Below are 26,220 nucleotides of genomic sequence, written 5' to 3' on the forward strand. Positions count from 1 at the left end.
TTTAAATTTTTTGTCATCGCAAAACTCGTATCGCAACCACAAGTTCTGATACCACCTATTAAGGAGAAATATCTTAAGAACATCTATCAAAGAGTCTAATGTGACGCCCCAAAAAAAAAAAGAGTTTGAGAACCCGGAAATTTTCTAAATTTTTAGGGTTTATTTTATTTCATCGCCCGCCTTTTCTACATTTTCTTTATTAGAAAAATTTTTCACATAAAGTTTATGAGTAAAGACAGTTTTAAAATGATTTTTCTAGTATCGGTTAGTTTTTGACAAATTAAGAGCGTATTTTGGACGTGGGACCCGCTAGTGCGGTAAATGCATTATATTTTTGACAACTTGTTGGAATTTTGTATTAAGTGATATTATTTTACAAAGTGTTAAGATATTTGTATTGGAGAGACAAAAAGATAAGTTTTAAACCTAAAGGTGACAAGTGTCCCCATAAGATTAAACCTTGGACTTTGACTACACTATTCACTACTTTACCAAATAAATCAAAAAATTGCCAAAAATCATCCTTATTTCTAAAGTTTCATAGCCAGCTCTCTCTCAAAGGAAAAGAAAGAAAAGCTCTCAATTTCTTCCTTCTATTTCTTGCTCAATCTTCAAATCCAATCAATAAAACTCCAAATCATTTCATAAAATCTCTTTGCTAAGTGCGTCTTGAGGTGTTTTGTGGAGTTGTTTGGAAAACTAAGGTGACTAGTTGCTCTATCTCTTGTATTGCTAAGGTGAGTTGTAAAGGACCCCTCTCATTCCTCTAATGATGTTCAATTCATGATTGGTGGTGGTATGAGATGCAATATTATGGATTATTTCTTGATTTGTGGTTGAAGTGGTGAAGTTTTATTATTTTTAGGGATTTTTCTGTTTTATTATAAACATGGTTGTGTGGCTATCTATGATGATTGGAAATGTTATATAATGATTTTAGAAGGTGGAAAAAGTGGACAATTGCAATCAATTTCTGTTTTGGAAGAAATTTCAGAAAACTAGGTTTTGTGAAGGAACAATCTGTCGAATTTTTAGCTCCTAGTTAGAGACCGAATTGGCTTTGGCTTAAAACATGAAAGTTGTAGGGAATGACATTTTAGAGGTGCCTACAAAATTTCAGGTCAATCGGAGTAACTTAGAGTGAGAAAAGTCAAAATTACTATTGCTGTTCTGGTTTTACCCGAATGTAAGAATTGCGCCTGTAATTGGTTGTTTTGGTCAGGATTGCTTCCGAATTAGTTGTTGAAGCCTTCTGATGAAATTTACCCCTATTTCTTAGCTATCAGCTGGTTTTGGAATTTATGGATTTGGACTTGGAGAGCCTGAGTTATGATGTTTCCGCTAGAATGCGTTCTGTGAAGCTGTTTTTGTGATTCTGGTGTAGTTTCTTGTGTTTTTGACCTGGTTACACTCGAAACTGGGTTGAGTGACCTTCTGTAATATTGTAGCCCTATCTCTTAGCTTCGAAACGGTGGGTCTTGCACCTTCATCCGACAATCGTAGTGCTTTTGGTACCATTACCGCAAAATGACGTCAAAACCTGTTTTTCTGGTTTTGAGATTAACTTTCATTTCCGGACTTTTTCGTAGCTTGACTTGTCTTTGTACTACTTGGAGCTTGCTGAATGGCTATTGGATGAACTTGTTGTTGTGTGTGTACCTTTGGGACTGGCTGAGGAAATAATGAAGCCATGATGGCTGGAAAAGTAAGCAAATTTAGGGGAAGTGCTGTCCGAACTTTTAAAGGACTTGTTTGCATTGAGTTTGTGATCTAAGACTTGGATTTGAGTAAGACAATGATATATGATGAATGGTTTTTGAGCCATGGAGGTGAGTGACCTCAAACTATTTCTAAAGTTATTTATGAACCGTTTCCTGCATTATTTACTTTTAAACTGTTTCCAAAGTTACTTTTGAACAGTTTTCTTGGATATCATGCGTACTTGCATATGAGTGTTCCTTGTTGCTGTATTCCTTGACTTATTGGCTTGTTATTATTGATTGGTAATGCGTTAAGTGCTTTCGATGATTGTTAAAACGAGTTTTCTAGGCGAGTGTGTACTTTATCGCACTCGACCTAAATAACTGTGCAATTTTCAAGGATTTAATTATTGAAATGCTAGTTGCGCATGAATGTAGGCCGTTTGGCTGAATTGGCCACTGCCCTTTGTTACCGATCGACTCGAGCCAGAAGCGGATTCGGTCGGGCGATATGGTGACTCTGGGTGAATTTGGTATATTCGAGTATTACCTTGTAGTCCGGCTACGTCCGGATGGGTGGAGTCCGGCCAATGGTCGGATGGGTGGAGTCCGGTCAACGTCCGGAAAAGGGGATGAACGAACAAAAGGATGAACGAGGGATTCTACTTACAAAAAAAAATGTATTTTCAAACGATTGGAGGAATAAGGGGAAATGTCAGGGGAACGAATGAACAAACGAATAGCTCCATGTGAGCCCGTATCCTTTTAATGAATGTTACTATCGCTTTCCATTGTAAATGTTCCTTGAATTATTGATACTCCATTTTAATGTATTGTAAATGTTGTAATTGTTTCTGGACTTATCATTTGATTTATGACATCATTGAAATGAACTATTGTGAAACCGATTTGATTACTGATTTTAATGGTTACTCGCTGAGCTTCTAACTCACCCCAAAAATATTTTATTCTCCTCCACAGGGCTCGTGGCTAGGGCTGCAAACGAGCCGAGCCGAGTCGAGCTTTGAGCTAATCGAGCCGAGTCTCGACTAAATTTTACCAAACTCGAGCTCGAGCTCGAGCTCGACGAGCTGGCAATTTTCGAGCTCGAGCTCGACTCGAATCAAGTCGAGCCGAGCTCGAACTCGAGCTCGAGCTCGAAAAAAATAAAAAAAAATTATTTTATTTTTAAAAAAATAAAAAAAATAATAATTTTTTCTGAATAAATAATAAAATATTAAGGATATATACGTAATTTCACTATGAAAATAAAAAATTAAAATATATTTATATATAATATACGTAATTTTATTATTAAATAAAAATAAAAAATATATATAAATATATATACTCAAGCTCGCGAGCCGGCTCGCGAGCTAACGAGCTTAATATTCTGAGCTCGAGTTCGAGCTCGAGTTTGACTCGAGCTGGCTCGAGCTCGACTCGAGCTCGATTAATCTCGAGCTCGACTCGAGCTTGACTCGAGCCGCTCCCGAGCGGCTCGCGAGCGGCTCGATTCGTTTGCAGCCCTACTCGTGGCGAAGGAAGACTTGTAGTACTTGTTCACGTGACTGGATGGCATATATCTTGTATAATTTGGATTTGGAATCATTTTATGTATAGTTGAGAATCGTTTCCGCTTCGCTTATGACATGTAATTATCGGAGACTTGGATGTATGTTTGTGGACCATGTAATGTATATTTGAGATTTATATTGTAATTCATTTGAGAATTGTAGTGAACGACTGAGTCCTGGCGAGAGTTGGGCAGGCGACCCGCCGAACCCTCTGGTTCGCCTTAGGGAGAGGTGGGGCCGTCACATCTAATATATAAGTCAAGAATCCAATTCTGATCCAAAAGATTAAACTTTTATGTTTTGGACCCTTACTTACATAATAACCGCCTTTTTCTCTCTTTTTCGAGCTTACTTTTAATACTTAATATAAGCCCATCTTAACACTTAAGATCATCTTTTCTTCAAATTGTGGCCTTGCTCTTTTTCAACACCCAAATTGGATTTTGAATTCTTGCCAATTCTTGGCTTCTTGATCTAACATTTATTGGACTCCCTGTCAAATTCATGGCACATCTGATCCAATAGGAACCAAACTCCTTGACACTTCAATCCACCACCAAGAAGAGAGGTGGCACTACTTGGTCATACTTGGACTCTAGAGATGGCCATCGCCTGACGTGGCACTTAGTTCCGTTAGTTTTAGAGGTGGCCCCCATTAAACGTGACACTTAGTTCCGCACAGCACTTAACTCCTTGCACTTCCTGGCGTACAGATTCTAGAAGTGGTTCATACGGACTCTAGAGTTGGCCCTCGTCTAACGTGGCACTTAGTTACATAAGTTTTAGAGGTGGTCTCCATCAAATATGGCATTTAGCCCCGCACAATACTTAACCCCTTGCACATCCTGACATAGTCGGAACCATAACTTGTTGGCTCAAACTCATCTTATGCAGAGATCAAGCGAGATTCACTCTGATACCAACTGTCACAATTTGAGTCAAAGAGTTGGCTCAAGTAATTTTTGGACCGAAATTCACTGATTTAAAATGGTTAACCCAAATTACAAAGTAGTCCATAAGCCCAAGTTCTAAACATTCTTAAACCAATTCCTTTCCTTTTCCTCTTTTCGATGTGGGATGCCTCAATTTAATCAGGATTGCGGTGGAAATCTAAAATAAATTGGGTTTGCCCATTATTTCACTATTTATAGGGGAAGTAAGTGAAATTTTTAAAATTTCAAGAGAGGATAATGAGATTGTCAGAAACCTCAGAGAGGTTTTTGAAATTATCCCAACTTATAATGCAATAAAGTAGTTGATTTGACGTCAGGGCATGCGTGAGCATGTTCTCATTGAGACTGAGTGTAGTGATTGAACAAAACACAAATTTGACAAAAAAAAAAAGGACGGATAGAGATAGGAAGTAAAATGGACAAAAGAGTTTCTATTTGTGAAATATTCCTCCATTTGGATTAAATATTTTTGAAATATTTTATTATACTAATGTATATGAAAAACTTTTATTATAGATATTTTTTGTAATGTTTTTTGGAGGAATTTTTGAAATATATTTTAGGAATCTTTTAAAGTTAAAAAAGTTTTTAAAATATTTTTTAAAAATTAACACTATTACTCACAACCACTACTATTCCCACCCACCACATTTACCATCCCCTCTCTTCTCCTTTCTCTTCCCCCTTCTCCTCATCTCTCTTTTTTCTCCAACTCCTTCCTCCTCTTGTCTTCTCATTCCCTCTTTCTCTTCTCTTCCTCTTTCTCGCCACCTTCCCCGTCCCTCCTTTCCCCTCCCCTTTTTCCTGTCACGAACTAGATAAGGTTAGATTGAGGGGGGGGGGGAAAAGGTATGGATGGTGGTAGAAAATGGGAAGGAAGGAGGAATAGTGGATAATTATTATTAAATTTATGAATATTTTTTCTTAATTTTGGTCAAATATTGTATTAATTGGTAGATTTTACTTATATTTGATTAATGGTGTTAATTGTAAGAAAGTGAACAAAATATGATTGATTGGGACAATTTTTCAGAAAACTTTTTACTAGTTTGACATGGGTGAGGTCAAAACTTACTGTCAAGTTTCGAATGCTTGAGATTTTCCTGTGCGTGGCGATTTTCTAGTTCAAGTTGAAGACCTAAGAAGCATACTTCCAAATTGTATTGAAAAATAATTTAGATTATCTTTTGTCAATTTGGGATGTCTTTTTCTGAGGAAAATTAGGAAGTATATTTTACTTAGAAAGCTACAAAATAGGAGGGAGGCACAATTGACTATTAGGACTTCCAAAAGGCAACGACTTTGTTTTGTTTTGAAGTTTTTGGCTAACTACTATTCTCGGCATCAAGATCAAAGAAACGAAGAGCTTTTCTCTTCGTCTTTTCTTTGTCTTTCATTTTTCTATTATCGAATGTTCATGGAACTTTTGTCGATGAAATTGTTTGGATTATTCTCAATGATGAGCAGCTAAATTTTCTTTTTTTAGTCAAGGAACAACCAAGGATTTGGTTCAACTATAGCTGTGAGATCTAATTATTTTTATCTATTTCTTTTATTTCTTTAGTATTCATATGTTTTCTGATTTAAATTCTCACGGTTGTTTTATTGTTTGAATATCATGGACGCCCGATAATAAATTCAACCTAACTGTCTAACGCTAGTTTGGATAGTTAAATCCGTAACTGTTTAGTTATCTTAAATTAATGGCGACTAGCGTGATTGGTTTCTTATTAGAAAAACATATGATTTAATTGAAATAACACTGATAATGTGTTTATTGATTAGAACAGAGTTTTTCTAGTTTCTAATGCAGTCAAGAAATTAAATTCTATGGTCGTACTTATAGTTATTTTTTATTAAGAAAATAGTTAATAGGTGTACCTTAACCATTGAGACGATAAGAAAAAAGTTGGTTGTCATCGTGTATTTGGCAATTATAACCTGTATATTAATGAATAGATGAAATAATTATTGCATCAATAAGTAGTTGTATGAACCACTTTCGAATTATTTCCTTAGCTAGAGTTTATTTATTATTATTTAAATTTAATTTGCTTCAATTTAATTATTTTTATTTATGGTAATTATTTATTTTAATTTCAATTTCTCAAACCCTTATTTAATTCTTATTTGGAAGGAAATAAATCATTCAGTTCCTGTGGAGATAAATGAACTCAGCACTATATTTGAATTTAAATTTTTAGAGTAGAAATTTTAATTTTGATAATTTGACATCCATCAGAGGAGGAAGGAGAGAGAGAGGAGGAAAAGTGAAGGAGAGAGAGAGAGGAGGAAAAGGGAAGAATGAAGAGGGAGGAGAGGAAGGGGTGAAGAAAGCAAGAGGGAGGAGACAGTGGTGGTGGTAGTAGGTGGTGCTGATAGGTAGAAGATGTTGTAGTCTTGTAGAATTTATGTATTTTTTAATTTTTTGGATGTATTTGTGAATTATTTTTGATATATTGTATGGATGAAATGTTTTTGAAATTATTTTTATTTATATATTTTTGTAACATTGTATTTAAAAAATTAGTTTTTGAAAAATAAATTTTAAAAAATAGGCCAATTCGATTGCATTTTCATTTATACCAAAAAAAAGAGGAGCTATCCATCAATCAAAGGTACAGTAAATTGTGTACATTATATATATCAATTCATACAATTAAACTTTTACGGGGTCCAAGATAATATCCTATCTAAATGAGTAATACTAAAGATTCTAAAGGACAAAATGTGAAGTATACGATGGAATAACTCCAGTCATGTAACTTTTAAATGGAGATAAATATTGGAAACAACTCGCTCTTAATGCACTTGAAGAAGAGCTGATTAAAATCTTTTGGCATGAGAAATCGAACCGATAGAGCTGAAATGCAAGGAAAAATATAGTTTTAGTCCTTAATATTTAGTCCAGTGTAGTTTTAGTTCTTAAAAGTTTAACAAAAGTAAATTTGGTCCTCAATGTTTAGCACATGTGCAATTTTAGTCACTAAAGTTTTGGCAAGGACAAATTTGGTCTTCAGTGTATCCAGTTTAAGGTAGATTTTGGACATTTGAAGAATTTATTTCAATTATTGATAGAATTTAGTCACGTCCAGTTATGACTCTAAACAACAAGGATTAATAACTCATGTGTTAACTAATTATCAAGTAAAAAGAAGAAAAAAATTAATCTAAAAAACTAAAATTAGTCAGAATATTGTTCATCAATTCGAAACTCATTTTCACTCTCTATCTCAACTACGCTCAAGAAAAAAAATCTTAATACTTAATTTTGCATATGGATTTACAAATTTTCTTTTTTTTTTATTTTTTAGTTAATTAGTTAACGACGTACCATTACATGAGTTATTCTTATTGTTCAAGATTGCTTGCTATTTTGCTTCTTTTTAAGAAATTTTATTCATAACATATAACTGCATGTGAATGATTTCATCAATATTTGAAAAAATTGTTCAATTATCCTAAATTTTGTTCAAATTGGTATCAGGGACTGGAGTTGTTTTTAACAAAACTTGAAGGACTAACATAGTACTAGGCATCAAACAACGAGAAGTAGATTTGTTTTGTTGAAATTTTAGTGACCAAAATTACACAAGTGCCAAATAAATTGAGGACCAAAACTTTATTTCTCCCAAACAGTAATTGATATTCTCTATGAGTAGGGTTGATAGACAAATCAAATTACTTGATACTCAAATCGAACTCAATTTGCTAAGAGTTCGTTTGAGTTTAGTTTCCCAACTAATCAAACTAAAATTGAATAGAATTTTGTATTTGATAAACGTTCAAATTCAATTCAATCAGGGCTCGATTAGCATAAAAGTAAATTTTTATATGTAAAAAATTCAAACCACTCAAGTTCGAATCAAATTTGGCTAGATACAAGCTTGTTCAAGCTCCGCTCGAAAGTAATAAGTCAAATTTGAACAAAATTTTAAACTCGTCAAAATAGTTAAACAAGTCTAAATACCAAAGTGTTTGATTTGTTTAACATCATTAATTTGTGCATTAAAATTTATTAAATTGCTCAGGTGGCATAAAACATTGGTCTATTTTAGTAGATTGTATGGTTCTTAATTTTTTAAAAGTCAGTGTATAGGATTAGGGCTTACTTAGTCCTTAGGATGTTTTTGTCGGTTCCTAATTAACTTGCTTTAAGTAGTTAATTTGGCAGGGTTGTTTTGTTAGTCTTTCTTAGTTTCATTAAGTCCGTTGAGTCTGGTCCCAAATTTGCCAAATGTTGACTTAGGGTTTGTTTGATAACATAAAAAAGTGCTGAATCTGAATTTTTTCAGACATACAGATGTTTTGAGTGTTTGATAAATGAAAATCCATTTACTAAACTTGTTAAGTAGTGCTGAACTTGTATGTATTTTTTTTCAGCACAAGAATCCTAACTGAATGCTTAATTCTAATAGGAATCAATAGAATTACTTCAATTATCTTATCATATCTACCAAATCTACCCTTATTTGTTAATTATGTTCAAAATTCTTATCTAATTAAATAATCTAATATTCTCTATCTAATGATTTTTTATTTTTCTTTCTCTCTTTTGAATGATTTTCACATATTCTTCATACTACTCATATAATATATTTCATCTTTTATATTAATTTGATTTAAAAATAAATATTGTCATTTTTATACCTAACATTTTTAGCTAATTAAATCATAGGTTCAATTTCTTTTTTGGATGAAAAGATAGAAGGGCAAATTTGTCAAATTTAACTTAGCATTCAGTTATAAATGTTTATCAAACAGTATAAATAGGTTTAACATTAAAATTCAGACATTCATATATTTCTTTTCAGTACTTAAAATTCAGTTAATTAATTATTTCAGTATTCAGATTTCAGAATTCAAACTTCAGAATTCAAATTCAGTTTTATCAAACGGAATCTTAGTTTTGCTATATACGTGTCCTATACCATCATGTTGAGGTGAGGTTTTGTGTTATACTAATACTAGAAGTAACCGGACTATGCAAGCATAGTCTAGGCCCATCTATAAAATTATGGTTAAAATTCATTACACTATAATTTGCTTTCAAATAAAAAGAAATTATAATTGTCAAAAAATGAGTCTAAAAAAGTTTATATATAGTGGAATGTTTCAAAAGTTTGCTCCAACTTGCTTATTGTGATGCAATGGAGACATATACTATATTGTATGGACAAACAATAACAAAGAATTCAAAAACCGAACACACGAGAAATGTAAAACCAGTTCAATATTAACATAAATGATATGTACTTCATAAAACTCAAGTATCATGCCATTATAATTACAAATGCATAAAATTTCACCATTATTTCTTTTTCAAACAAGATACCACCATCATGTAAAAATTTCTATCCTACAAATTCACAATAAAACTTGCAAGAAAGTTGAATGAAAGGCTTTTCAATGCATAAAAAGGGTACAAAAATTCAATACCAAAGAACTAGTAAAGGAAGTGCAAGATTCAATTATGCATTAAAAAGGAACTAAAACATTAGAATTGCAAAAAATAAATTTTGCATTTAGATTTAAGACAAACCGCACAAAAGGAAAATCGATTTGCAGAATCAAAATAATGGAAGGCTTAATCAATATCAAGGAAATCAAGCCAAAATAAATAAATACACCAAGGTAACATAATAAAGAGGCAAAAAAAGAAAAATGATAAAGGCTAAATAAAATACATTTAATAAAAAAAAGTTAAGTCCATATTTAGGAGTGTGAAACGAGGGAAGAATAGGAATAAAAAGAAAATGAAATATACCGGACAGTAGGAGTAGTGGAGGTAAATAGTCTATAGTCTATATTTCTTCTAAACAAAAAGATGATCATGATTTGATTTTTGAACAATGGAATAAATGAAATATCCATTCCCGTGCAAGAAAAACATACATTCAATTAATTATAGAGGAAAAATGAAAAAATGCATTGATTGAGCGGAATGAGGAAAGGCAGAGAAAAATTAGGATGAAGGAAAAAAGAAAAAGAAAAAGCAAAAAACTAAATTAAAAAGTTGAAGGATTAATCTTTCTTAATTTGAATGACAACCATGCAAAATTTGAATTTAAAATTTAACTTTTGCACACATGTCATGAATCAAATGGTGATAGTGTATATACTGTCAGTATATATAGGATTTACTCAAAGTTAAAATTGATGGAATAGGAAGTGACAATATAAATCAGTTGATTGTTGCGACACCTCTCCAGGTCAATAATAATTATCTAAAAAAATAGTAAGAAAATAATCTTAGTATAATTAATTATAAAGAAAAAATTTGAAAGGGGAGATGAAGGTTAAAAGTAAAGACAGAAAAAAGAAAAAAAGAAGAATTGGAAGGAGAGATATTTATGACTTTTGACTAAAAAAAAAAAATAGTGGAGCAAAAATTCAACAACAATAAGAAATTGACACTTGTCAAAATAAGAGACTATACACTTGGGAAAAAAAAAAAGAGGTTGCTACAGTAACCCCTCTTTCTTTTTATATACAAGGTAGATTTGGGTTGCCTCCAAAACAAAGGTGGTGATTCTTGTTTCCTTCCTTTTTACAGCCGCTTTATTTTCTTCATCTTTCCTGTGCCTTGACTAATTTGTGCTGTTCAAATCATGTGGGTTAAAATTCCAACAAATATCCCAATTAAGATCTATTCACTAGTAATAAAAAATAGATAGAGCCTTTAATCTGATAATTATTAAGATTTAGATCTCAGGAATTAGAAATATTAAATTCAAGTCTCAGATCATGATCATAATCTGTGAGTTTAGCTGTAATTTATTGAATTGTAATGTCTACCATTTACTTTGTTTTTTTTTTTTCTTCTTTGCCTTTTTTCTTTTTTCTTTTGTTTCCAATACGAAAGCAAGCCTAATGCCATCACATTGCAAGATTTCTATGATGAGTTACCCCACCAAGTCAATTGTCGAGAGAGGTTTCACAACATCATGCGCATCCCAGAAAAAGATAAAACCTTGGAGCTTGAATACTTTTGATCGAATGATTAACGTTGAAATTCGAGAATTTAGAGGACCAACATTCTATTCCCTCTTCACCTTCTTCTCTTTTTAAATCCCAGTGCTTCTCTATTAAAAGAGAAAAAAAATTATATAAAAATACTTTCCAAATTTAATTCTTAATCACTAGCTAACTAGTGTCTATTAGGGACATTAACATTATCTATATTAATAAAGAGTCAAATGAATAATTTATCCTTTTGCTTTCTAAGTGAATCAAAATTATCTTGAAGGAAGTAAACAAATTCTAGGTGTACCTTCCTTTCAAATACTACCAAAAACTGCAATAACGGAGAGAAAGGGTGAAGATGTTGTTGCCAGAAAATGCCACAAGGCACAGAAAAGGATACATTGTATTTGGGTTTTGTAACAATGGATTAATCTTGCAACAATACCAAAAATAAAAAGAAGAAAATGATATATACTGTATTTCGGATTTTGATGGATCGTCTCCCTAATTTCCCATCAGTGTGGCGGGCGAGGCGAGACGGAGACTCAACAGACGCTAAGGCGCAGCCACAAATCTGTGGCCCATTATCGCTTCGATGTTATCAATCCATTTGGGCTACCAGACAGCCACCTTATCCACCGAAATTAATATGCCAAAACTGCAATGATTTAGCGGGGAAAAGCAGTTGCTTGATAATTCCAAAAGGTGAACGACAATTGATTTTTCTTAATTAATATGCAATTTCCTTGTTATAATATATTTTTCTCGTGTAATTGTTATTAACATAGTCTTGGCACATTGCAGGCTTCGCGTGTTATTTGGCACAAGTACGTTCAGCATGCATGCATATACCTTAGGTGGGGGGGCCTGAGGTTTCTGTAATGACTTCAAGAACTCATTGAACGGATTAACTTTGAATTGAGTTGTTGAATATATTGGCAAGGGGTAAAATTAATCTCACATGCTAGCATATACCTTATACTTTGAGGAAAATCAAACGCATTAGATTCATAAAAGCATTACCTTTTTCTGTCATAGTTTCTGATATCTTTTTTTGGGGGGGGGGGGGGGGGGGGGCAAAGACTTATCCTCAACAATTGGAAATACAAATTAAGAATTATCATGAAAATGAACATGATGTCAGCCGTATTAGAGAACTGGAACTAATAAAATTTGTTTAATTAATAATGCGATTTGCTGCGTTTGTATGGTGTCAAAAGACTAATCAGATGTGGTGCAGCAAATTAACTGAATAGAATTTGACATGTTCAACTTAATTAACGAGGACATTAGTACAACTTTGGCACCCTAACTCTTGAGGCAAAGAAGAAAACTCAAGAACTAGTAGTAGCTTCCTTTGCTGTCCCCAGTTTCTATATCGTGCTTGAATATATATAGTCTGTAATCTGACCTTTTAAGAGAATATAAAGCAGAATTCAAAGAAATCTAACCAATTTTTGTACACTTGTATCTGATGCACTCTAAAGCACACCTACCTAGCTATTTCATCTGTTATTCTTATGGGTTTATTTAAAGCACAACAGCCTTCAACCACCATCTTTTTTTCATTTCTTAAACTATTTCTTCTGTGACTGCTTTATGCATGAAAGTTTCAGATTTGAGATGACTTCTCACAAGAGAGAGTGAATTTTTAAGGAGTTGTTATCGTAAAATCTGTCAAATGTTCTGGCACCAAAGACTGTTTTTAGTCCACCCTGCTGTGCTTCTGTTCCAGAATTCAGCGATAGTACATGTAGCATCTGATTCATGGTGCTTGTTTAATCAGCTTCCACAACAGTATACGTGTCATGCTTTTCCTTGATTTTTCTACAAGAAGATACAGAAATATGAGGTTATATGTTCACTTCTTCTTTTGACCAAATTACTGTCTCATGTACTGCCTATTGCACATACTTTGAAAACTGTTTTAGAAAATGCAGTCACGCTAATGCTTGGTGTTATGACACCATTTGATTGCTGAATTTCTCAACTGATACACCCTCGTCCCATCCACACCAAGCATGCAGTCTCAATTTAGAGGGAAGAAAATTCATATATTCTTACAATCATTTCCTTTTTGCTTTCACTTGAATGCAAGCTCAGGCCCGTAACATCCTATTGGTCAGTGGCAATGTAAAATCTTTTCTTTGGCTTTTCCATAATCCATTAGCTATTCTACACCAACTGGTTTTTAGAACAAGGAAGCCTATGGTGGTAATCAGAGCTTGATTTTGATTAATTCAATTTTGATTTCCTACATCCAACACCCAAGGAGGAACCAAAGTCCCTTCCTGGTGGCCAATTGAGCTAGCTCAGTTGGTTACTTATTGGCTTCAAATAGTCTACCTGTGGACACCGATGTTGATCCTGAAGCATTAGGAAATGATGCATTTCGCATTTGGCTGGCTAATTTTTCTCGCAGATACGTGCTGGGACATTGATAGGTGATTAGTGTGACCATAGACTTCTTCCTTTCTTCTTCTCTGTATGAACTGAGGCCTGATGTCTTTTTTCAGAATTTCTTGGACAGACCAGCAGAATAGGACAATCTACACGGTCAGGTGCTAGAATTGTCTTGTGTTGTCATTGCAATGGGGGTCAGACAAATGTTCGCATAATTTATGCTCTAACTTCTAGAAGATGCAGATAATGGATTTGCAACATGCTAAGAAACGGAGTTAAATTAGAATTATTGAACTTTAATTTGAAAAAAAAAAAAAGTGAATTGTCGCTGAATTACTTATTGCATGGTTGTGGATGAAAAATGAGCATGATTTCTAACATTTTAAGCATTCTTCGAAAATTTTGTTTCATCGAATGCAATCACACAGCTGTCAAGCTTTTTGTTCCACTTCATTACACCTAATGACAACTGTTCCTCTTTTATTCCACAGTTGAATCTCACAATGAAAAAGACAACCATTTAATACAGAATCCCCACCTTAATATTCATGTCCTTTATGTATCGAGAGAAAAAGATGGGGGAAAAAAAGAATGAAAGTCTTATGGTGTTTGATCTCGGAAGAACCCGATACACAGATCGTAGCTCTTCGAACTCTTAACCCTTTTTTCTATCTAGATAATCCATCTCACTTCTCCTCCTTTGCTTTAGTGTTGGCCAATTTTTTCAAAGATATTTTTTTCTGGAGATAACGAATATGAAGAAATGGTTTGAAACAGATATATATATCAGAGGTTAGCCCATCACTAACTAGCTTCAAGGTTTAAGTCATCATTGGTGGATTGTGAACTTGAGGCTCTCTCTCTCCCCCCTTGTCAGCATGATGAAAATGATAAATAGACTACAAGCTAATGATATAAAGAGCATAGTTTTGATAGACAAGCAAACCATGGTCTGTTAGCATTCAGAAAGCTACTTAAACATCTTCTTAAAACACGTACATATAAGTAGGAAGGCCTATCCCTACTAATACTAAAACAAAAACACAGGCAAAATGGGAGTCTTGTTGCTCCGAAAGAAGGTTTCTGTCTACTTGAATCATTGATAGGCCAAGTCAATACCCGAACCTTTTACCCTTGCAGGGTGGTGAAATGCTTTTCTCATTTCTTGCAAACACCACACGGCAAGGATTGCAAGTGGTGCGTTCTTGACTCTTCTCCATAGCTCCCAGAATCCAAAGCTAAGCTCATCCTTCTTTCCCTTTAGTCTTCTGAAGTACAAACACAAATATAGATTCAGTTTCACGCTTCACTACAAATTTGAGGGAAAGTAGCAGTGGTTAAAGTGTTGTGATTGACTGCTTTGAGTCTTTTATTAGTATACTCTAAAGTTATGTGATCAAGGCACTATTCCTACATCCTGCATTTTTTAAGACCATACAATCTGAACTAACTCATCTAGCTGCAAGAAAGTTATCAAGTGCTATGAAAGGTAAATTTCAAGAAGGCTTACCTTGCCTAAATGCTTTAGGATCATGCCTTATCACATGATAATGCTGCTTTAATCCTTTCAACTGTGCACTTGATAAGGCTATTAACAGTTGCCACTGATCCGAGAGAAAGTTTTGCTGTTGGAACTGAATCAACTAATATCTGAAATGCAACAGTTAGGAGAGTTCCACCAGAGCCAACCTCAGAAATTCCTGCTCCTCCTTGATTCATAGGTCCGTCAGGAAGGATAGCAAAACCAGATGGTAGGAGAGCAACATAGTCAGGATCTCCACCACTCAAGACCACGTTCATGGCAACAATGTCAACGGGAGCATAAATAACATAGGAGCCTGTTGAATCAGTGCTACTCTCTTGCAATATAAGCATATTGCTTTGGCTTGAATTTGCACTCTGCAACATTTTTGGCCAGTCAGTAGGGGTATATCTTTAACCCGTTTCAAAAAGGACGATTTTCAATTAAAATTTCAATCAAAACATACTGCAGAATTTAGGGCTTACATTCACACGCAATAATGACACGGAGTTGCCCGGATCCCGACCATTTGCAATATGTGCCATTTCTTGAACTAGGCCACCATTTGAAAGGATATCCCACTGTAAGTACAGCAAAAATGCCAATCAGTTACGTACTCTATCAAGTACAAAAAATATTACAATCATCCACATGACATGCATATTACATTAGAGAGCTAATAAATTTGTCTAATAGCACACGTCTGGAGCTTAGGAATTCTTTCTAATCACTGTACTGATTTAAAGCCATACATTCATTTGCATTACATGTAAATCATTTGTAGTCACTACTTATAAGTCCAGCCTGAAAATGAATTATACCAGTGTAAGGCTGGCCATAAAATCTACTTTTATCTGATGCTACTAACATATGCAAATGCATACTACTATACTGTTGGTGCGGATTGTGTTTCCAGAATCTAATCTAATGACATAGGATGTTAATTATGGTGATTGAAGAGAAGGAAGACATATATCAGGAGAAACAAATGAATAAAGAATGCAATGAGGGTCCTGTTTACATTTCTGCTGTTTATCATTTACTACTCCCTTTGTCCCACTAATATTGTCAAAGATGGGATAGGAACAATTTTATGAAGTGTTTCACATTGATTAAAACAGGATGATACCTCACTTCTGGAGTTCTCATCGCGAAGAAAATCAAACACTCTTTTAGGAAGAACTGGTAACCAAAATGAAGTTGCAGCACTTAGAACAATTCCTGGAGGTCTTCCTGGATCATCCATACTTTTTCTAGTCATGACCCTCACATCATCAGCACCGCTCCCTGACAAAGTTGTCCATGTATGTGCCGTTGAAGCACCAACACCCGCGCAGAAGCTCATAACCATTCTCTCAGCCAGTTTTAGCATACTTTTTCTGCCTTCTGGAGTTGTGATGACTGCAGAAAGTCATATCATTAGCAACTAAATACTCTAGAAAACATAGCATTAACTTAAACTTAAATCACGGAGTGGTGCACATTGTATGTCTTTCATTTACCCCCAACATCTCCCGCTGGAATGTTATTGGCCATTGCACTTGCAAGTCGTTCACATTGCCGATCTAGTGTTGCCACCCAACGTTTTGCCCCAAAAGCAAGGCCTGAATTAACTAGTGCTCTATATATGCTGTGAACGGCTCTGTCATCAATCTCAACATGTTCAACCCACATAACCTATAAAAGCTGAAAGATTAATTTTTATTGCTGTGACTAACCAATGCATTGACTGATAGTACTAAAGAGTGATAGCAAATAAAGAGTGAATTAACTAGTGCTCTATATATGCTGTGAACGGCTCTGTCATCAATCTCAACATGTTCAACCCACATAACCTATAAAAGCTGAAAGATTAATTTTTATTGCTGTGACTAACCAATGCATTGACTGATAGTACTAAAGAGTGATAGCAAATAAACCTTTGAGTAGCCATTAGGCAATTCTTGAATCAAACAACCAGAAGGCCTTCTTCTGCATCTTGACACTGAAGTAGGGCGCAGATTGTCCAAAGAAACGTCAACAACAGCCCAAGTTCCATCAGCATGTTGTTTACAGTATCTCACAAAGTAGTTCTCACGAGTTGGAACAAGAGGTGTAGGGACCTGAAACTCTGCGGTCATCTGAAACAAAGGGGATATTAGGCATGTCCACTATACTTTTATATGCAACATATTGGCCACAAAATATTGATTCATGTAAAGATTATAGGTGGAAACTCAAGTGAAAGATTCAGGCATGTACCACTTGGAGAGCCCCATTATAATTGCCTGCTACACCAGTAGACAAGACCTCCAAGGTCAATGCTCTCGAAACAATGCTGGAGAACACATTTGACCATTGATTCTGAAAAAGGCAAATTGAATAATGAATGATATTTTATGTAAAAACCTAGAAAAGTAAATATTATGAGTTTGAAGAAAATCCTACCACATCCATCAGAATTTCAACCAGGTTAATATGGTTCATGATAACAACAGCAGACTCTCTTGAAGCTTCAGATTTCAATCCCAACGGTTTTGGTCCAATTCCTCTAGGGAAGGTCCTTACATACTCATCCTCGCTTAGAGTCTCAGTTGAGTTATCACCGCTAGGAACCCACAGAGGTTCTCCAGCCTGAGCCATTCTCACTAGTTCCTCCATTGCTGCAACAGCCAACTCGATGACCATTGGCTTGTCAGCTTCAGTAGGGCCTGATACTGACCTCAGAAGGTCACCAGCCCCATAAATCTCCCCAATCATGCCCGACTGTGCCCCGTAATTTCCCACTCCAAGATCAAGTGAACGAGATGCTCCTGGGGGAAGATGAGGATACGAGAGCATAGGTTTGCCAACATACTTAGCAGCAATTCCGGATATCCTATCAATCTGAAAACCAAGCAAATTACAGGTCAGTTGAGTGCAGTCATTGTTAATTGAAACAGAAAAGTTAACTACATTCATCGCCTGTATTTTCCCACTTATGGTCTACTACCTCTTCCCTTAGGCGAGCATTTTCAATCCTTAAATGCTGCTCATCAAATGACATTTCGCCAATGGCAGCTGGTCCACCACAGTTGGGACACGTAGCATTACTAAGAGCCTCCTTGTAGCGGATGTTCTCTGCACGAAGCTTCTCATTTTCAGTCCTCAATTGTGTGTTCTCATGGCGTTCGTGTTGAGCCTGCAATGGATCACTAGTCATCGACAGATATAGCTGACTTTATAAACCTTAAGCCCCAGCAAAATTTCGTCAAATTTAACTAATATATGTATACATAAATACATTGGTAAAGCTGTTATAAAACCATGTACACTCCTCTTCTATACATTATTTACACCCTGAATTATTAAATGCACCCCATAAATTAAATGAGTGTACGTCTAAGGCATTTCATAATTAACAACATTCAACCATTAGAATTTTAAATGACAAGTTGTATCTGAATAAAAGATAGTCTCAAACCTTTGGGACTCCACCACAACGCAAGGGTATTACCTCCCCCCTTTCTAAGTTACTACAGTTCTTAAACGTCAAATGGAATATATGATCATATTATAACCTCAAGTGGTTATAACTGCTGGAAAATGCAGCTTATGTTACCTTCATTTGCGTGCGCTTGTTTTGAAACCAAAATTTGACTTGTAAGGGCTCTAATCCTAGTCGACGACCAAGCTCCTTCCTTTGTTTATCATCTGGATGTGGGCATTCTTTAAAGAAACTGTAACACAAACTTATGTGATCAATCGAAGTATATTCGTCCCAAAAGGGATTCTTATGAAAGAAAAAGAAAGGAACAGCTCACAACCCAAAGCAGAAGCCAAAAGCTTACGATTCCATTTCCTGGATTTGATGCTGAGTGTGGCGATGATACCGCTTCTTTTTGGGGCGTTGGTTAGGGTCTTGGTCGTCTCCAGAAGCGGCTTCCATGATATCAGTCCCAGATTTGCTCTCAAATTCATCATCTCTTATCATATCCATCTCATTTTCAGGTGTTTTATGAGTCATCTCGAGTAAGTGATGGTGACTATCAAACATGTTTGGTTGAAACATCTTGCTGACCCCTTTTCTTAGGGTTAATGGTTTCCAGTCTGCCCCAAAAAAATTGGAAGTTAAATCGCTAACAAGTAACAGCATCATGTACAAGAAACCATAAACTGGAAAACCCACCTTAAAGATGCTTTTTTTCTACCCTAGATCATGATCTAATCAAATCATAAAGCCACTTAAAACTAAAAAGAAAGACTAGAAATGAAAAGGTTCACAAAAAAACAAAAACAACAGAAGGGTTAAAATGTAACGCAAGGGTCAGCCAAAAAAGCAGAAGGATGAAATGAAGAGACTTTAGGTGAACTGGATCGTCATCAATTCTCAGTAAAAAAAAACTGGCTAAAGAAGAAAAGGGTAGACGAAAGTTCCACTCAATAATGGAAGGTAAAACATAAATCTGATTCTAATCCCATACCTCAAAATAATTCAGCTCTGAAGAAGTCTTAAATCTACAGCCTTCTTGCTTCCTTTTTAACATGGTGGTCGTTAGGTGACTTGCTGAAAATTTCCCACCTGCGAGTTCAGAGTTTCATGGTTTTATACCCTCAACCATGAGGACCTCGGAGCAGCGTAAATCTCTAAGTAAACCGACAGACGAACCCTAAAAGCTAAAAGGTACAAATCCCATTTCTTTTTTTTTTTCAACTTTTTTTCTCTCTTCTTGGACTGCGTTAGTGTGTGATGATGACGTTTACTCTACTTTTTGGCAGAAGGAAAGTGCGTTCAGTTTAATAGATTCTCTTTGGCAGTGAAGTGCATATGAGTAAGAAAGTCGACTAAGCAAATCCAAACCACTAACATGGTATTAACATAGATATAAACGACAGGAGGCCAGAAATGATTACTACTGTTTCTTAGCTAAGTAAGACTTCTGTTCTTTCTGCCTTTCTTTTGTTTTTGGATTTTTTTATCCTCTCTGTCCTTTTTACTACTCCATATACTACGTGGTGCCAAAAGACCAAAATCAGAAATTTTGGCAGCAAAGAGTTGACAAACTGTGAACTGGCCCTTGAGTTTTGTCACTGGCATCAAACTATCCTGAAAAGAAATTAATGTAAGAGCAAAAAAAATAATAACGCCCCACGAATATCTCGGTGGTGGGAAATGGGAAGTCTACTCCCTTGACTTCTTTGTTCCTTCTTATCTCTCTCTCTCTCCCCCTCTTTCCTTGTGCCGAAACATAACGGACAAAAACAAAACTAGGCAGTAGTTTACTACTACAAGTACAACATCAAGAAGAAGTCAATGGAGAATAAAGTCTACTCACCTCGGAGATGCTGTAATCCTGAACAACCGAAGCTTAGGAATAAAGGGTTTTTGCTTGTTTTCTTGTTACATAGTTTAGTGGCGCCATACAGTTGCTTGCTGGTTTTGTCTGAAGGATTGAGCACTTTTGAGATTTTAGGGTTTTCCAAAAACGAGTAGGGTCAGATCTGGTTTTGAGGCTAAAAGGGTCGCCAGAAAACCAAAATTTGGAGGCTGGACTGGACTAGGGACTGTGGACTGGAGAGGAGTAGTTTTCAGGATTGATTGTGAGTGAATAATAATGAATGAGTTTCTTGTGAATAGAATTTAAGAAGAATACTGAGGATGATGAGAGAGAAGAAAACAAGGTCGAAATAATGAAAAAGAAAGGGAGAGAGAATCCATAGGGCTTTGGGGAGGGTAAGAAGGTGACTAGGGGAAAGAAAGAAGGAGAGGAAGGGAGAAAGGGTGATTTGTGGAGGGGCTGGGGTACAGGTGGAGAAGATGTGGCAGTAAGGAGTTATTGCAGAGCGTATAGAGAGGGTGCGTTAGCATTTAAGGCTTGGGTGGTGAGGAGTGAGTGAGGAGGTGTTAATGTTATTGCTGAGGAGAGAGAGAAAAGAGGCTTGGTTGTTGAATTGTATTGGAGAAATCAGAAATGGTTTTGTTTTTCATGTTTAAATTTTTGGTCTATAGAGAAGAGAAGGGTATGGTGAAACAACTTATGGCAATCTTAACTACACATGCACCGCAGAAACCATACAAGCAATTTCAAGCAGCAGCAGCAGCAGCAGCACAACTCAAATCTTCCAGGACTCTAATTCTGGACCCCCATATTATATATTTACCTGTTCTCAGGCTGGAGCCGCTGTTGCTGGCTGAGGCAGTTTCTGTATTTCCTCGGTCCCTTGCAATCACATTTCAGCAGATTGTACCTGCATTTCATATTTACAAACCTGTGTGCACATTTTCATTGCTTCTCATCTTCATGAAACAAAACATCTTTCTGGTATTCCTAGTACTGATTATGATCAAGTATTTACAGTTATGGTTATTGGTTAGTTCCTCACCACCTTGCAAGTAGTCTATCATCTGCAGGAGAAGAGTAACCGCGAGAGGGGAAGGTGGAAAGAGTTAAAAATAAAAAAAGGGGGATTGGAGATTCCATGTTTGATTTTGGTCGTTTAGTTCTTTATTTGCATGCCATGTTTTCTGTTGGCTTTCGTGACTTATTTTGTTACTCTTTTTTTAGTGCGTAATGACAAATTGACAGTATTACATTAACTCCAATATTGACTCGGCAAATTTGAAAGAAAGAGCGCCTATTGGGGCAAGCTGTATTTATTGCTAAAAATGCTCTATGTGTGAATGCGATGGATGAATAAAGATGTTAACAGCTTTTGCTCCAGTGTTTCCATGAATTTACAGGGTGGACCTGGGAATCATGATCTCATGGAGACAGAAACAAAAATGAAAAAAAACCTCATTTTATGCAAAGAAAAAAAGATTTTTTTTTTTTTTTTTAAAAAAAACATGAGGCCGGGTAAGCTCTACTTCTAGCTAGTTGCTAACACGGGTTAGATTGATGCGGAAGAAGTAAAATGGCTAAACTAAAATTTTCACTCAGACTTATTCACAAACTATTATAGTGCAGCGTACGTATACAGAAAATTTTCTATTTTTAATGATTGACGATCCTAAAACTACTAGCCTTGTGCTGAAAAAGGGTGATTACGTACTGAGGCTCCATTGAAGTGCAATAATCCATTACATTCGTCTCGATAATTTTTAATCAAAATTGTTTCATACATGCATACAAATCCATTGATTGCCATGATATATCAAATACACCACATTTTTTTATGGGTTGGTGTGGTGTTCATCTACGTATATATATACACACACACGCGCATCAATATTAATTTTTAGTCAGTACGTACACTTGTATTAGTAGTATTTTGATCGTCAATAAATAGAAACATTGAACAATATATATCCGAGACGATGAATCTCCGACCTCCATTACCTAATTTATGAGATTATCCATCGTTAACCTCGATCGTAGGACGGTATTTGTGCATGACAATAGATAGATACACGAAAATGTATGTTCATCTAATCTAAAGTAAACTTTTTTCCTGATTTTTTGCTGTCGGGAAATATTGTGGTTTCAGGTAGGCTGTGCCAGATGAATGTGGTACCAATTAAAACTTCTAAATATACAGCAATTAAATGTGGTTAGCAAATGAAGAAATTCCTTCATGATTTTTCCCTTAAATGCAATCGCTTTGTATTGATGGCATGGAGATTCGTTATCATCCATCCAGCATATGATAAGGATCCTTGCGCAAACAAACACGGATGGATCCATACGCGCTTTTTGCCATTTCTCTTCCACAGAAAGAAGAATTGTTTCCCACATAAGGAGGAGAAAAAAAAAAAAGAAACTATATGCATCACCACGCTCTCTGGGACAAATAAATAAAATAAAGAAACCGGTATATATATAGTTTATAAAAGGGCCTGGGTGTCTAATGGACACATGTTAAGATATATTTCAAGTGTCATTTTTTTGAAAATGTGAGATTAATTAGAAAAAGTAAATAATTATAAGGAAAGATAGGTAAGATTAAATATAGAAAGTATATAAATGCAAGATATTGTAATAATTATTAGCATTTAAGTAAATTTGAGGTATATTAATGAGTGCCCAAAAATCCTTTATAAAAAAAGGACATATGCAATATTGAAGAACATGAGAAAAATGTTCCCCAACAGTGTTAATTAGGTAATGCAATAAATTCTCAAAATTCTGAAATTGAAAAGAAATAACGAGTACATAAAGGTTAAATGGATGTAGTAGTTGTTCCTATTGTAAGAGGGGTTTGAGTGCGTGTATATATATACATATACATGAAAAGAAGATCTTTGAATCAATTGCAGGAAGCTTGACTATTGCTCAATAGTATGTATATATAGTAAGGATCCCAACACATAGCTTTCATAGTTTTTTTTTTTTTAATAAAAAGTGCATTTCATTAATAGATTGTTGAAAATTGTCCAACATAATTTTATTTACATCACTGTTCTAATGGCAAGTTAAATATGCACTAAAAATTATAGATCTATAATTTAACAAATATAATAATTTGAAAACTTATGAATAGATTTGAAAAATGCAAGAATTTTTAAAAATTACTTTATAATAAATAAATCATTGCAGAGCTCCCTTCTATGTGTATATATGTTGCAATCACTTGATCAGCTTTAATAATGATGATGAGATCTATTGAAATATATCCAAGGTCCAAAAAGATCTAAAATAAATTTAGATATTACAATAAAATAAGGAAAAAAAAAACACAAAGATCTCCATATATAGGGATTCCTAGAAGAACAAATCTCGCTAGAAATCTTAGGAGAAATAGAAAATTCCCATTAAAAAAACATAGGAAAGACTTCATTAAAAAAATAAAATAAAATGAAATGAAATTTATGGGAGGGAAACCCTTGAGGAAAGGCTTTTCAAAAGATGAGGAAAAAATAGAGAGAAGTTAGAGAAGAGAGGTAGATAGAAGAGGACTGCTGGAGAAAGAGGCACATAGCTAGCTTTCACAGTTTGAGAGCTGCAACGGTTGATGTTCCATGGCAGTTGCGATACCTGTTGAGAGGATTCAATCACAATTATTAATTTTTGGCAGGACGACGTATTAAGGTGCAGTAGGAGTTAAAACTACGGTATATGTTAAACGTGATGACTATGGAAAATTTAAAGCTCCATAACTTTATGATACATATGTAGTTCTGTAATTACTGTTCTCTTGCCAAGAAACATTACAGGACATTCATGTCGTGCAGTCTCCAGTCCTCCAAACATATTCTACCGTCCGCGCATCAACAATACTGACTAGACTGTATATGAATTTATGATACTGTACGTGTTCTTTATCTTTATTAAGCCAAGCAGACTCTTAAAACTCAAAAAGAAAGGTATTTATTTATTTATATAGCAACTCCTTAATTAATTCTTCGTAATTAATTAAATTGTAGTTAGTCCTAGTCTGCGCCAAATCGCACCAATCTATCCAATGAAAACTGGAATTTCTCGCAATTTATCATCAGTTATATATAATGCTGCGTTTAGTGACAGCTGGAAGAGAAATTGTTAAATAAAATGATTTAATTATGGTAAAACCTTTCGATTGAAGAGTTTTTCGGTGGTATCATATGTTGACTTTCTTCCTTCGCAGACCGAAAAAAAAGTGAAAAATTTTCATAAAACGTCATTTTATTTCCTTCGCTGCATGTACAAGCTCCAAATAAGCATTAAAGTTAAGAAGCTTAGAAGCCAATTTTGACGTTGTAGTTATTATTACCGCTCGGTCTTCTCATGGGATATGGCTGGAGCCCTCTTGTCAGCTTAACTATCTTTTTCTTTGTCTCCTAAGTCCTAATCATGGGAATTTTGCAAACTGGACCAATTTTTTAATTTAAGTGAAATTTTATTTAAAAAAAAAAAAAGAAAAAATCAAAGGAAATTTCTGAGTCTATTACTTTTTTCTGGCTGAATTTTCATATAGTCAAAATATTACAGCTAAAACATATAGGACCAATTTAAGTGAAACTGGTCCACAACTTGAGGGCCTAATTTTTTTTAATCTCGCGAAATGAAGTAGTGATATCAAAATAGTAAATAGTGAATTGAAGCACGAAAATTGAATATAGTTATGATTAGCCCAAAAGCTGCATTCTAATGCTTTATGAATAAACTTTAACCTTATTCCCAGCGTATTAAGCGGCAGGGAGTTAAAACGAATTTAAGAGGTACTTAAAATACTAAAAAGAGGAAACGAAAAAAAGGTGTGCATGTTTAGCAGTTGTTTAAAATTTTCATCAATTACATATGGATTGTAACCCCCCCCCCCCCCCCCCCCCCCAAAAAAAAAACTTAATTTAGTTCCTAATCATTAATATTTGCAAGAAAACGGTGGATGTCAAAATAGAAAAGTTTTGAACTACAATAGCTACTTAAGTGCTACCGTCAACCGGAACAACGATAGACTAGCCAAGTCAATCAAAAGGACTATAATACTCTCTATTTTTTCTTTTAGGTCCAATAGAGAGTTGGCTAATAAATACAATTAGACGCTTTAAAGGTATAATAACATCTTTTGTTGGTATCTTCTAACGTTTTCTTTTTAGGCTGTATTTTTATCCTCGCCTATGATTTTTATCTGACGAATCTTTGTACGTTATGAGTGAAGGAACAAAATAATTTTTACCACTTTCTTGCCTGCTTTGACGCTCTTCTAATCCTTTGACGTTATGGGTTATTTTTAAGTGATATATTAGATTTGCCTCCATTTAGATTTAGACTTGTACATTCAAATCGATCACTTGTAATTCGACTTCGATTCGGACCCACATTTGGATTGACAATTATTTGGAATGTTAGATAAAAGATAATTTTAAAAATTGTTTAAAAATATATGTATGATATAACAGGAAAAATTCTAAATTGCTAAGGCACCCCGATGCTATAATAAAATTTTTAAAAAAATTCGCAATTTAAATTGTTTGAAACTTTGCCATATTTTTAGTTTTGCCTCGTATCTGCCCCTCTTCCACCCCCACCCCCTTCCCCAATAATTTTGTAAAACCTTCTTCCCGAGCTACATTATCCCCTTGAATTTTCAAAAGTCCATTTCTCTATCTACATATCCCTTTTAATTTTATAAAGTTCTTTCTCCATATTAAAAAATATATATATCTTATTTATTCTAAATTGCACATAGACATTGCTTTTCGGAAAAAAAAAATTCAACCT

The 26,220-nt window shown here is 34.8% G+C and overlaps 1 protein-coding gene across 3 annotated transcripts; it reads right to left on the minus strand.

The window, feature by feature from the left end:
* Positions 1-14,509: 14,509 nt before the first annotated feature.
* Positions 14,510-20,969, minus strand: LOC113730824 (homeobox-leucine zipper protein PROTODERMAL FACTOR 2-like). Of its 3 annotated transcripts, XM_027255769.2 has the most exons (13): positions 20,416-20,967; positions 19,564-19,661; positions 18,931-19,189; positions 18,702-18,819; positions 18,093-18,281; positions 17,549-17,986; positions 17,363-17,464; positions 17,041-17,241; positions 16,624-16,798; positions 16,251-16,522; positions 15,607-15,702; positions 15,110-15,498; positions 14,510-14,867 (listed from the first exon to the last, which is right to left on the minus strand). In XM_027255769.2, the coding sequence occupies exons 3-12, from the start codon at positions 19,149-19,151 to the stop codon at positions 15,130-15,132; spliced, it is 2,181 nt and encodes a 726-aa protein (XP_027111570.2). In that variant the 5' UTR covers positions 19,152-19,189; positions 19,564-19,661; positions 20,416-20,967; the 3' UTR covers positions 14,510-14,867; positions 15,110-15,129. The 3 variants fall into 3 exon arrangements, with proteins under 3 accessions (XP_027111570.2, XP_027111571.2, XP_071930359.1); XM_027255770.2 differs by lacking the exon at positions 19,564-19,661 and having other exon boundaries at positions 20,416-20,969; XM_072074258.1 differs by lacking the exon at positions 20,416-20,967 and having other exon boundaries at positions 19,564-20,328.
* Positions 20,970-26,220: the final 5,251 nt, after the last annotated feature.

The sequence above is a fragment of the Coffea arabica genome, chromosome 2c (genome assembly GCF_036785885.1).
Source record: "Coffea arabica cultivar ET-39 chromosome 2c, Coffea Arabica ET-39 HiFi, whole genome shotgun sequence".
Lineage (NCBI taxonomy): Eukaryota > Viridiplantae > Streptophyta > Magnoliopsida > Gentianales > Rubiaceae > Coffea > Coffea arabica.

What these genes read in the sequence shown, in the direction of transcription:
- LOC113730824 (XM_027255770.2), bottom strand. Translation starts at nt 19,151, where the DNA reads ATGTTTCAACCAAACATGTTTGATAGTCACCATCACTTACTCGAGATG. An exon ending in ATAATGGGGCTCTCCAAGTG is followed by an intron (nt 17,242 to 17,362) that starts GTACATGCCTGA and finishes CCTTTGTTTCAG; the next exon opens with ATGACCGCAGAGTTTCAGGT. An exon ending in TGTCATTATTGCGTGTGAAT is followed by an intron (nt 15,499 to 15,606) that starts GTAAGCCCTAAA and finishes AAAATGTTGCAG; the next exon opens with AGTGCAAATTCAAGCCAAAG.